At 44.8% G+C, this 14,184-nt stretch overlaps 1 protein-coding gene across 7 annotated transcripts in view; it reads left to right on the top strand.

Moving 5' to 3' along the window:
• Positions 1–4,822: 4,822 nt before the first annotated feature.
• Positions 4,823–14,184, top strand: part of LOC119166758 (12S rRNA N(4)-cytidine methyltransferase METTL15) — a 173,027-nt gene continuing 163,665 nt past the window's right edge. For 3 of the 7 annotated variants that reach the window (XM_075882458.1, XM_075882459.1, XM_075882460.1), the window contains exon 1: positions 4,961–5,216. In XM_075882458.1, the coding sequence (XP_075738573.1) occupies positions 4,962–5,216 (255 nt within the window). In that variant the 5' untranslated portion in view covers position 4,961. The other 4 variants (XM_075882462.1, XM_075882465.1, XM_075882461.1 and 1 more) reach the window with 4 other exon arrangements.

The raw sequence follows: 14,184 nt of genomic DNA on the forward strand, positions 1-14,184 counted from the left end.
AACTTGTGACTGGGTCAGTACTTTGTCCATCTCTCAAGCTTTTAGTACCGTGCTCCTCGACCTATTGAAAGAAAAGAAATGAAGTCTCTGACCAAAACAACTATAACTAATTTAGGTGAATTAAACTAGCAAATTTTGCACAAGATGCCGGACGGAGAACACAGTGGCCTAATGTGCACCGGAGAGTTGCGTGTGATTGCTTATTCAACGAGGTACATGTTAAATCTATTTCTCGTTGTTACAGAAAGCCGAAAAATTATTTTACCGTCAACCTTCTCCGCAAATATATGATCACTGACCTAAAAAAAATTACAGTAATTCTGGCAGCCTGCATCTGCTAGCGGACCGTACTTGCAGGTATTTGCAGTGTAAAATATTTATAGTGTAAATAAGTTTTGCGCCTTTAACCTACACAGGGTCCGCTTGAATTGCAACTGTTTATGGAAACGTGAGCCTTGCTTTTCCAGGTACTGAAAACTTAGTGCTCCTCGACCTGTACTATCAGCAGAAGCAAATTTTATTTTGGAAACATAACTGATAAATAGTGTTACCGTGTTGCAGGAATGACTTGCTGACAACTACATTTCGCACAATTTAAGCAGCAGCTCCATTTCTACATGTATAACGACTGCGTCAAATACTAATTGCAGAAGTAACGTGCTACACCAGCAACGGTATACTTATAACGCGTAACCACCAACACTGCGAAACAAGGCGGGCGTTTTTGCACTCATGACGATTATTACGAAGTACCAAATTTCTAACATCGTAGCTTGCCACATAATATACAGGGCGACCATTCACCGCTCAGCGGTGCAGGAGTCATGGGCGAAAGACCCTGCTAGTGCATGAGATGGAAGTCTTTCGTAGTCTTCGTCATTTTATTCCATCTGATGCAGCAGTTTTTCTACAGACAGAGCGACTCTTCCACTAAGCGATCCACGTTGCCACCCTTGGGACTCTTCAAGAGGCTGAACTGAAGCATTAAGTCTTGCGGACAAGCGTAATGCAGCGACGCTGGATCTACTTTTTTTTTTGTCGTTGACGCCTTCAGGCATTTAAGAGTTACCCAGCGCAATCACCGATTGACGAAGCACTTGTAAAGCAGCTACCGCCTTCGAAAAAAAAAGCAGCGCACCCGACGAAAACTCTGCGAAATGCGCCGCTCACTACCCGGATGGATGGATGGATGGATATGGCTGTACCCTTTAGATCGGGCGGTGGCTAGCGCCACCAAGCCGTAATACTTAATGAACCAAAAACTATATTTATTTATTTTTCCTTAAAAAGTGAGTTTGAGGATTCGTACTTTGCAGTGAAGAGTTTAATTTTCACTCGTACCTTGACTTTAGCCACCGATCAGATAACCTCCTTCTAGTTACGTCTACTTGCTTAAAGTCTATTTTGCCCTCCCGGTCCCTAAACCCCAGTGCTTTGAAAAACTCTGCCCCATCGTCCTGAACTATAGGGTGAAGCCCTTTACAGAACATTATCAAGTGTTCGGCAGTTTCTTCTTCCTCTCCACACGTACTGCATACTGTGTCTACCCCTTCGTATTTGGCCCGATATGTCTTGGTTCGCAGTACTCCCGTCCTTGCCTCAAACAGTAGAGAACTACCCCGAGTATTATCATAGATCCTTTCCTTGGCAATTTCCTTCTTAAAAGTTCGATAGATCTCTAGTGCGTACTTCTTAATCATGCCCATTTTCCACATGTCAGTCTCCGTTTCCTTCACTTTCTTCTTAACCGATAGTTTTTTTTGGTTTGGCCACCTGCTGTTTTCTAAGTATTTACCAGTCAACTTCCTGGTTCACTTCCTCCATTTTGTATCGACATTCTTCATGTACAAGTAGCTGAAAACCTTCCTAGCCCAACGCTCCTCCTTCATTTCTCTCAATCGCTTCTCAAATTTTATCTTGCTGCTAGCTTCCCTGCCCTCAAATGATGTCCATCCCATATCACCTTGTACTCCCTGATTTGGTGTATTCCCGTGAGCTGCTAAAGCAAGCCTACCTATTCCACGTTGCTTAATTTCTAATCTTGCTTGAACTTCTGATCTCATACACAAAACCGCATCGCCGAACGTCAGCCCAGGAACCATGACCCCTTTCCACATTCCTCTCACAACATCATACCTATTGTAATTCCACAGTGCCCTATTTTTCATCACTGCTGCATTCCTGTTACCTTTAGTCGTCATGTATATTTCGTGTTCCCTCAGGTACTTGGTCCCATTGCTTATCCATGCTCCCTGATATTTGTATTTATCTGTTATCTCTAGCGTGACCTCCTGTATTCTAAGCTCACTACCTTCGTTGTCATTGAAAATCATGACTGCTGATTTTTCCTTACTGAATCTAAAATCTAACCTATCTCCCTCATTACCGCAGATATCCATCAATCTCTGCAAATCTTCCTTGTTGTTGGCTATTAGCACCATATCACCTGCGTACATTAATGTTGGTAGTGCCTGATTAATGAGTTTTCCTTGTTTGAATAAAGAGAGGTTGAAGCCCAGCCCACTTCCCTCTAATTTTGCCTCTAATCCTTGTAGGTACATCATGAATAATAAGGGTGACAGGGGGCGCCCCTGCCTAAGTACCCGTTTTACCTCTGCAGGCTTGGATACCTCTTTTTTCCACTTTATAACTACCTTGTTACCTTTATAGATACCCTTTAAAAGATTAGTGACTACATGTTCCACGCCTAGTGTGTCCAGTATTCCCCATAATTCCTCTTGAACCACGCTATCGTACGCTCCCTTGATATCCAAGAATGCTAGCCACAGGGGCCTGTGTTCCTTTTCTGCTATTTCGATGCACTGCGTCAGTGAGAACAGATTGTCTTCTAACCTCCTGTGTTTCCAAAACCCATTCTGCAGTTTCCCCAGCACCCCCTCATCTCCTATCCATGCCTGCAGTCTTTCCTTTATAATCTGCATCGCCAGCCTGTAGATCACTGATGTCACTGTTATAGGACGGTAGTTGTTTATGTCAGCTTTGTCCCCCTTTCCTTTATAGATCATGCTCACCCTGCTAAGTTTCCATCCATCGGGAACTTCACCATCGATAATTATTTTGCTCACTGCCTCTCTCAAAGCCTGCTTAGACTTTGGACCTAATGTCTTTATCAGTGTAATTGGAATGCCATCTGGGCCTGTTGATGTACTACTAGGAACCCTTTTCTCAGCCCTTTCCCACTCTCATAGTGAAAATGGAGCCATTGTGCCACTTGATTCGTCCTTGTCTATTGTGGTGCATAAAGAACTTCTTTGTTGAAATTTTTCTGTCACCCTTGTTCTTATATATTCAATAGCTTCGTCCCCTTCTAGCCTGGCACCTTGGGCTGTAGTTATAAAACTCTGCTCTAGGCTCGTCTCATTTCTTAGGGAGTTTAGATGGTTCCAAAATTTCGCAGCTGCCTTTCTACCTTTTTTATGTACTTCTGCCAGCCACTGAGCTCTCTTTCTTCTAATCTTTTCATTGATCAGAGGGGATGCAGCCCTCCTACAGCTTAGAAAGGTTTCCCATTTTCTTTCAACATCATCTGTCGTTTCACCCCGCTGCTTAGCATGTCTGTGTTCCCTAGAGACTTCCTGACGTTTTGCTATGGCTCTCTTAACTTCCTCATCCTACCAACTTTTGGGTTTGTGTCTTCTTATCCCGGGTGACTTGTTACGCGTCTTAGCAAGCTCTAGCTCAAAGAGTCTAATGAGATTCGTGTATATCCACACTGTCTTATTATCCTCCGCGATTACTTTGTCAATTTGTTTAGTGACTATTTCAATTTGCCTTTCTGAATAAAAATTTTCCTGTAGTTGCTCATCTTGTCTCCTTCCCACTTTCACTGCTCTTCAAAAACTTAGCTTGATATGTTTGTGATCACTACCCAGACTTCTGGAGCCACCACATCTATGTGCATTCCCCTGAGCTTATCATACATCCTATGTGACATCAGTGCATAATCTATCGTCGACTGCAGCCTTCCTACCTCCTATGTTATTTGCCCTTCACACTTCTCGGTACTGTTGCAAATGATCAAATCAAGCCTTTCACACATATCCATGATCATTTTGCCTGTCGGGTGGGTATACGCATCTATATCTTCTATGTGCGCATTCATGTCTCCTAGTATAATTATCTAGCACTCTCTTCCTAACTCCTGAATGTCCTTTGATATACACTCTACCATTGCCTGGTTTTCCTCTCTGGCCTTTGCTCCCGTCCACAAGTACACGAAACCAAGGAGTGTCATTTGACCTGCCACTTTCCCTTTTAGCCATAAATGTTCCTTGCACTCCTGCTTGACCCTTTGCCAGTCTGTACTTTTATGAATGAATGCCCCAATACGACCCCACTTTCTGCTGCCTTCTGTTCTATTACAATATTCCCACGCGTAGTCCGGATTGTTCGGGGGTTGTTCCATGTCCCTGAGATGTGTTTCTACAAAACCGTATACCATCGGCCTCTCTTCCCTTAGCTCTTCTTCTATCTCTTCCCACTTCAGCCTGTTCCTACCACCCTGCATGTTAATATACCCTATGTCTGAATGGGCTCGGCGCTCGTGGCTACGTCTATTTATGCCCCGGACTCTACCTATCTTAGACATTGGTGCCACTTTGGAATCGTATCTGTCCATAACACCTGTCGAAGAGTCTACCTGGTTGTTTTCCTCGTTACTAGCTATCCTGCACCCCGAAGGGCTCGCTTGCCCCCTCAAAAAAGCTACTGCGCGTCCTGCAAGTCGCCAACCCACCTTATGACCTAGTCGCCCATCGAAGTCCCGCTGCCATCAGCGCTCCTAGCGGCATCGGCGCGCCGAAGGGCCTTCTCCGGCAAGCAAAAAGCGCCGCGCTCATCACAGCTCCGATTCTAGCCACCCTATCGACGCACCGAGAACAATGTTGCCACCGAGGAGTGTGTGAGTGCTGCCAAGAGAGAAGTGGTAAGTGTACTCTGAGATGCCCTTTTTACAAGATGCCTGCGACGCGACTCGCTTTCTAACTGAGGCGAGAGGTCCCTCGTGGATTCGTTTTAGCTCACGTCCCCGGCAGTTTTTTCAAGAATGCATTGCACAGACCGCCGTGCCCAGTAGAAGAGCGACCAGGTGTTCTCTGGAGCAAAAAACCTATCGCCCCAGACATCAACGCTATTGGAATCAACGTGCTGCTGAGTGCAGACGCTCTGCTGACCAGCCTAAGCGCCTACGAGACGTGGTAAAGTGTTATAGGTTTTGTCTGGCCTCCCGGCCTCACCTACGAGACGGTGTGAAAGCGTGCCGCTCTGCGCAGTGTGGAAGTACGCTCCTATGAAAACTCCGTTGTGGACCACGCTATCTAGAGCGCCGCGGAAGTTGTTGGAGGTATGCATGGACACGGCATCGCATGCCACTTTTATCGGCTTAAGATGCGGCACACTGCTTGCGCATTTTTCTAATTTTTTGTCACATCTGATCGTACCGTGCCACGAGGGGGACGCCACGCTTCCCCTAGCTGGGGGGGGGGGGGGGAGGCAGCTGCTGCGACTCTCTTCAGTTTTCCCCGTCGAACCTAATACGGGACGCGCATGAGTGCTTATGGGCATGTGTTTCGCTTTAGAATGCTGAGTAGCACGATGCCGACCGGCATCGCACATGTACTGAAGGAAGGCAGACCGTGCGACAGAGGACACAGCTCGTCGGCAAAGCGCAGTTTGGCTTGTAGCTATAATTTGGGGTTGCATAAATTGTTGCCAGACTGCCGTCCAATTTGTCGGAAAATTTTGTTTCTGTATTAGTGACTTTTCCGTGAGGGTTTGGTGTATTCCGCGGTGCATTTCGCGAGTGCATGAGCGACCCTTGCCGAACCCGGCAAGGAACGGTGTCCGTTTTAATTAACGAAATGAACTGTGCCTTGCAGACGCTGGGGCGCGTTCTCTTGCTGTGTGCGATTGAGCCTTGTGGGATTGAAATGAGGGTAGTGGAGGCCAATTGTGTGATCAAGTGTTTGAGCCGACAACCCGGATACAGCGTAATGAAAGTTAACCAAGACGTGTACAAGCCCGGCGATCGCCCCTTTGCACAGGATGGCATTCACTACAGTGGAGCGACGGGCAGGAGCGACGGGCAGGTCGGTAACAGAATGGGTCGCCAAGCCATAGCTTTTTTAGGGGGACCCAGAGCCCTGAGGCCAACAGTGCAGCCAAAGACCGACCTAAAGGGGCACAAATATTCAAGCCACACGAAGTTCGTGAAAAAAGAAATCGACGTAAGCACAAGGGCCGAGCTAAGTCAGACGTAGGCTATATTAACATGCAGGGTGGCAGTAATAGAATAAAGTGGGAAGAGATAGAAGAGCAGTTGACGCAGGAGTAGCTGATGGTATATGGGGTTGTAAAGACACATCTTCGGGACCTGGAGCAACCACCCTGCAATCCGGGCTACGTATGGGAATATTGCAATAGAACAGAAGGCAGCAAAAAGGGGGGGTGGAGTCGGTGCATTTATACATAAGAGCATGGGTTGGCAAAGAGTCAAGCAGGGATGCAAGGAACATTTATGGCTAAAAGGGAAAGTGGCAGGGCAAATGACACACCTTGGTTTCATGTACTTGTGGACGCGAGCAAAGGCCAGAGAGGAAAACCAGGCAATGGTAGAGTGTATATGAAATGACATTCAGGAGTTAAGAGGACAGTGTGAGATAATTATACTAGGAGATATCAATGCATACATAGAAGATATAGGTGGGTATACTGACCAAACAGGCAAAATGATCATGGATATGTGTGAAAGGCATGATTTGATCATTTGCAACAGTACCGAGAAATGTGAAGGGCAAATACTATGAGAGGTAAGAAGGCTGCAGTCAACGATAGATTACACACTGATGTCACATAGTATGTATGATAAGCTCAGGGGAATGCACATAGATGAGGGTGACTCCAGAAGTCTGGGTAGTGATCACAAACGTATCAAGCTAAGTTTTGGAAGAGCAGTGAAAGTGAGAAGAAGACAAGATGAGCAACTACAGTAAAATTTTCATTCAGAAAGGCAAATAGAAATTGCTACTAAACAAATGAGAAAGTAATCACTGAGGTTAATAAAGATGTGTGGACATACACAAATCGAATTAGACTGTTTAGGCTAGAGCTTGCTAAGGCACGTGACAAGCCACCCCGGAAAAGAAGATACAAGCCCAAGAGTTGGTGGCTTGCGGAAGTTAAGAGAGCCATAGCAAAATGTCACAAAGCCTCTAAGAAACACAAACATGCTAAGCAACGGGGTGAACCGACAGATGATGTTGAAAGAAAATGGGAAATATTTCTAAGCTCTAGAAGGGAAGCATCCCTCCTGATCAATGAAAAGATTGGAAGAAAGGGTGCTCAGTAGCTGGTGGAAGTACATAAAAAGGCAGAAAGGCAGCTGCGAAATTTCGGAACCATCTAAACTCCCTAAGTAATGAAACGAACCTAGAGCAGAGGTTTATCACTACAGCTCAAGGTGCTAGGCTAGAAGGGGGTGAAGCTATTGAATATATAAGAACAAGGGTGACAGAAAAATTTCAACAAAGAAGTGCCTTATGCACCACAATAGACAGGGATGGATCAAGTGGCACAATGGCTCCATTTTCACAATGAGAGTGGGAAAGGGACGAGAAGAGGGTTCCAAGTAGTACATCAACAGGCCCAGATGGCATTCCAATTATGCTGATAAAGACACTGGGTCCGAAGTCTAAACAGACTTTTAGAGAGATAAAGTTCAACACTGTCGAAATTCGGGCTTGTTGGTGCATTGTGACAACAGAAAATAGCGCAAAGAAACGGGGACACAAGACGAGGACACACGGCACAGGCGCTAACCAACTTCTTTGGAGCCGAAAAGACAACCCTAACTTCAGAGAGGCAGTGAGCAGAACTATAATCGATGGTGAAATCCACGATTGATGGAAACTTAGCAGGATGAGCATGATTTATGAAGGAAAGGGGGACAAAGATGATATAAACAACTACCGTCCTATAACAGTGACATCAGTGGTCTACAGGCTGGCGATGCAGATTATAAAGGAAAGACTGCAGGAATGGATAGAGGATGAGGGGGTGCTCTGGGAACTGCAGAATGGGTTTCGGAAACACAGGAGGTTGGAAGACAATCTGTTCTCACTGACGCAATGCATCGAAATAGCAGAAAAGGAACTCAGGCCCCTGTGGCTAGCATTTTTGGATATCAAGGGAGCGTATGATAGCGTGGTTCAAGACGACATGTGGGGAATACTAGACACACTGGGTGTGCAAGATGGAGTCACTTATCTTTTAAAGGAAATCTACAAAAGTAACAAGGTAGTTATAAAGTGGGAAAAACAGGTATCCAAGCCCACAGAGGTGAAATGGGGACTTAGGCAGGGGTGTCCACTGTCACCCTTGTTATTCATGATTTACCTACAAGGATTAGAGGCCAAATTAGAGGGAAGTGGACTTAGCTTCAACCGCTCTTTAGTCAAACAAGGAAAACTCATTGATCAGGCACTACCAGCATTAATGTACGCAGATGATATAATGCTAATGGCAGACAACAAGGAAGATTTGCAGAGATTGATGGACATCTGCGGTAATGAGGGAGATAGGTTAGATTTTAGATTCAGTTAGGAAAAATCAGCAGTTATGATTTTTAATGATAACGAAGGTAGTGAGCTTAGAATACAGGAGGTCATGCTAGAGATAACAGATAAATACAAATATCTGGGCGTATGGATAAGCAATGGGACCGAGTACCTAAAGGAACACGAAATATACGTGACGACTAAAGGTAACAGGAATGCAGCAGTGATGAAAAATAGGGCACTGTGGAATTACAATAGGTATGATGTTGTGAGAGGTATATGGAAAGGGGTCATGGTTCCTGGGCTGACGTTCGGCAATGCGGTCTTGTGCATGAGATCAGAAGTTCAAGCGAGATTAGAAATTAAGCAACGTGGAATAGGTAGGCCTGCTTTAGGAGCTCACTGGAATGCACCAAATCAGGGAGTACAAGAAGATGATATGGGATGGACATCATTTGAGGGCAGGGAAGCTAGCAGCAAGATAAAATTTGAGAAGCGATTGAGAGAAATGGGGGAGGAACGTTGTGCTAGGAAGGTTTTCAGCTACTTGTACATGAAGAATGTTTATACAGAATGGAAGAAGCGAACCAGGAAGTTGACTGGTAAATACTTAGAAAACAGGAGGTGGCCAAACGAAAAAAAACTATCGGTTAAGAAGAAAGTGAAGTAAATGGAGACTGACATATGGAGAATTGGCATGATTAAGAGATCTATCGCACTAGAGATCTATCGAACTTTTAAGCAGGAAATTGCCAGAGAAAGGATCTATGATAATACTCGGGGTAGTTCTCTACTGTTTGAGGCCAGGACGGGAGTATTGCGAACCAAGACATAGCGGGCCAAATACGAAGGGGTAGACACAGTATGCAGTGCGTGTGGAGAGGAAGAAAAAACTGCCAAACACTTGATAATGTTCTGTAAAGGGCTTCACCCTATAGTTCAGGATGATGGCGCAGAGTTTTTCAAAGCACTGGGGTTTAGAGACAGGGAGCGCAAAATAGACATTAAGCGGGTAGACTTAAGTAGAAGGAGGTTATCTGATTGGTTGCTAAAGTCAAGGCACGAGTGAAAATAAACCCTTCACTGCAAAGTACCCGTCCAACTTTACTATTTAAAGGAAAAGAAAAGATAAATCTAGTGGTTCACTAAGTATTATGGCTAGGCGGCGTCAGCCGCCACCCGATCTAAAGGGTATAGCCACATTCATCCACCCATCCATCACAGCTGTGCAATTAAGAGATCACGTCTTATTATTAGGGATGACGGGGAAGGCTGAATAGAGTCGCAGCAGGTGGTGTGTTGCCCCCACCTTTTTTTTTTTCCCATCTGAGCGTACCGCGCGCCACGATGGTGAGTAACACACGCCATCTTGGCGCGTATTCAGTGAGTAACACATAACAATTCCTCTGCTGTGATGCCAGGTCCGTCTGTTCAAATGGTGTGCCCCCAACGCACCTCTGGTTTTGTTGTGAAGTCGAGTCAGAAGAGCGTGGCAGTGCGTCTACTTTGCGCCGCCGTCATTTTGCAGTTGACTTCAACGAGTTTTAGCAAGATGCACTAACAACACAGGTGAACTCGATGTAATATCCTGCCCTGGCATGAGACGCTACATCTATGCGCAGCGGTGAGTGGACGACACTTCGCTTAAACTGTCAAACATCACTTGTACAGCTCTAGCGTTGCAGTAAATTGAGAGGCCTAGCAGTTTTCAACTTCTTTTACCAAGAAAGGCGCAGCTTCAGTCCTTTGCACCCGTCTCTATACCCACTCTATGCGAAGAACGAAACTGAAACTGTAGAAAAAGATCTGTAGACAGTTCACTGGCTTACAAGATTCAATCCGAAGGCTGTACTTCCCATAATTCCCATGAAGGTACACGATCGCAGTGCCAGATTCCTCTATAGGTAATATTGTATGAAACTCTACGGCTGGTACCCTTTAGAGGGATGGATGAATAGATATGGCTGTACCCTTTAGATCAGGAGGCGGCTAACCCCACCTAGCTGTAATACTCAGTGAACAAGATGCAGATTTATCTTTTTTTTTCTTTAAGTAGTGAAGCTCAGGATTGGTACTTTACAGTGAAGGATTTAATTTTCACTCGTGCCTTGATTGTAGGCGCCAATCAGATAACCTCCTTCTAGTTATTTCTTCCCGCTTAAAGTCTATTTTCCCTCCCGATCCCTAAACCCTAGTGCTTTCAAAAACTCTGTGCTATCATCCTGAACTATGCGGCGAAGCCCTTTACAGTACATTATCAAGTGTTTGGCAGTTTCTTTCTCCTCTCCATACGCACTGCATACCATGTCTACCCCTTCGTATTTGGCCTGATAAGTCTTGGTTCGCAATACTCCCGTCCTGGCCTCACACAGCAGAGAACTGCTCGAGAAACATCATAGATCCTTTCCTTGGCAATTTCCTGCTTGAAAGTTTCATAGATCCCTAGTGCCGACTTCTTAATCATGCCTATTTGCCATATGTCAGTCTCCGTTTTCTTCACCTTCTTCTTAACCGAGAGTTCGTTTTGGTTTGGCCCCCTGCTGTTTTTTAAGTATTTACCAGTCAATATTTTGGTTTCCTTCATCCATTTCTTATCGACATTCCTCATTCAAGCCCAACGCTCCTCCCCCATTTCTCTCAATCGCTCCTCAAATTTTGTCTTGCTGCTAGCTTCCCTGCCCACAAATAATGTTCATCTCACATCCCCTTGTACTCTCTGATTTGGGGTCTTCCCGTGACCTCCTAAAGCAAGCCTACCTATTCCACCTTGCTTAATTTCTAATCTTGCTTGAACCTCTGATATCATGCACAAGATCACATTGCCGAAAGTCAGACCAGGAACCATGACACAATTTCCAATTCCTCTCGGATCAGGCGTTGGCTCACGTCACCTAGCCATAAAGTTAAGTGCTATCACTCTGTCTTGAAGGATTGAACTTCACTCGCACATTGATGGTAGCCACCAATCCTACTGGTTATTTCTACCTGTTTAAAGTATATTTTGCCTTCGCTGCCCCTAAACCACAATGCTTTGAAAAATTCCATGCCAGTATCTTGGACTATTGGGTGGAGCCCTTTACAGAACATTATCAAATGTTCAGCAGTTTCCTCCTTCTCTCCACACGCACTGCATGACGTGTCTGTACCTTCGTGTTTGTCCCGATAAGTCTTGGTTCGCAATACTCCCGTTCTGGCCTCGCACAGCAGAGAACTACCCCGAGAATTTTCGTAGATGCTTTCTTTTGCAATTTTCTCTCTTGAAAGTTCGGTAGGTCTCCAGTGATGATTTTGTAAGCATTCCCATCGTCCACATGTCCTTCTCTGTTTCGTTCACCTTCTTCTTAAGGGGCCCTGCGACACTATTTCAGCATGTGTTTTTCATCGGTTCTTCTGGTGCTGCAAAACATGCAGATATCGTTGCGCATGTGGAAACGCCTAAATCGTCGCTGTTATAATTTTAATGCACGGGACAAGCTACCTTAATTTCAGACTACGGCGACACACATCGGACATTTTTTTTATGTGAAGTGACGTCGTGTCATGTGACGTGACGACAAACACCATTCGCTTTTGATTGGCTTGACTCGAAAAACACCGTGCAATATTCATATGATGGTAGCTAGGCCATACGAGTGAATGATAAAAACAGCAAAAACCTTTTTTTATAGTTTCTCAGAAAGAAATCATTCCTGTTTCTAAATGATGTATTTTCAGAACAACAAACACAATCCTTAGCCTGCAAACGAGGCTATGGTACGCCAGCAACTAAATGTAGAAACGCATGCCGCGTTTTAATCGGGGCAAAAATGCGACAGGTGGTGGGCGCTGGCGTTGCTGTAGATCTTGTTTTGCATGCAAGCCTAGAAGTCACCCTGCCCAAAGCGTATGTATGTGTCTTACACAATGTGACCCTGGGAGCATCTGCTTCTTGACGCTCGTGGTTCTTAGTAACCATGCTAACAACACCCTCAAAAAGAGCGATAGCGAGATATTGTGTGAAGGCCACCATGACGTGACATTTCCGGAATGTCTTTATGAGTCGTGCGCTGTGGTGGGAAGTGGTCTTTGATGCCAGCAGGCAAGTGAAATGTGAAAGAGAACGTTTCTCGTCGTCTGCTCGAGTTCAGAGCTTTGAGGACTCGTAACTTCACTTTCTGTGCATCAATTTTCATCATTCTTGTTGCATTCATCTCGGTAATCATTTCTACACGCGTTCCGGTGCTAAATAAGGCGGCCCCAAAAGTTTCGCAGGGCCTTTTTAACCGATGCTTCCTTGTGGCTTGGTATTCTGCTGTTGTCTAAATACTTGCTTGACAATTTTTGAATTCGTTTCCTCCATTTAGTATCAATATTTTTCATGTATAAGTAGCTGAAAACTTTCCTAGCCCAAGGCTCCTCTCCCATTTTTCTTAATTGATCCTCAAATTCCATCTTGCTGCTAGTTTCCCTGCACTCAACGATGTCCATCCCATGTCACCCTGTACCCCCTGATTTGGGATGTTCCCGTGTGCTCCCAAAGCAAGTCTACTTATGCCACGTTGTTTTAATTTCCAACCTTGCTTGAACCTCTGATCTCATGCACAAGACCGCATTACCAAACGTCAAACCCGGGACCATGACACCTTTCCAAACTCTTCTCACAACATCATACCTATTGAGTTCCACAGTGCCCTATTTTTCAGCTGCGCTCCTGTTACGTTTAGTCATTACATATCTTTCATGCTTCCTTAGCTACTTAGCCCTGCTATTTATCCATACGCCCAAATATTTGTATTTATCAGTTATTTCTAGCGTGACTTCTTGTATATTATGCTCACTGCCTTCGTTATTACTAAAAATTATGTTTGTCGATTTTTCTACTGAACTACAAATTTAACTTATCTTCTTGATTACCACAGATGTCTATTAATCCCTGCAGATCTCTGTTGTCAGCTATGAAAGCAATATCATCTTCATACATCAATGCTGGTAATGACTGTTCAATGTGCTTTCCTTGCTTGGCAAAAGAGAAGCTGAAGCCGAGTCGACTCCCCTCTAATTTGGCTTCTAGTCCCGGTATATAGTACAGCGTAAGTAACAAAGGTGACAAGGGACATTCCTGTCGAAGCCCGCGATGTATCTCTATAGGTTCGGATACCTGTTCTTCCCATTTTATAACTACCTTGTTACTTTTATAGATATCCTTTACAAGCTTAGTTACTCCATCTTCCACATCTAGTGTGTCCAGTATTCCCCACAAGTCTTCTTGAATCACACTATCGTAAGCTACCTTGATATCTAGAAATGCCAGCCACAGGGGCCAGAGTTCTTTTTCTGCTGTTTCAATCCACTGCATCAATGAAAACATTCCCCTCGAACCTCCTTCGTTTATGGAACTCATTTTGTAGTTCTCCCAGCCCCCCCTCATTCTCCACCCATATATGTAGTGTTTTCTTTACATCTGCATCACCAGCCTGTAAAATACTGATGTCACTGTTATAGGACGTTAGTTAGTAATATCAGCTTTGTCCCCCTTTATAGATCATGCTCATCCTGCTTAGTTTCCACTAATTGGGGGCTTCATCATCTATTATTGCTTTGCTAGCTGCCTCTCTTAATGTTTGCTTATAGT

Source organism: Rhipicephalus microplus, unplaced genomic scaffold (genome assembly GCF_043290135.1).
Source record: "Rhipicephalus microplus isolate Deutch F79 unplaced genomic scaffold, USDA_Rmic scaffold_12, whole genome shotgun sequence".
Lineage (NCBI taxonomy): Eukaryota > Metazoa > Arthropoda > Arachnida > Ixodida > Ixodidae > Rhipicephalus > Rhipicephalus microplus.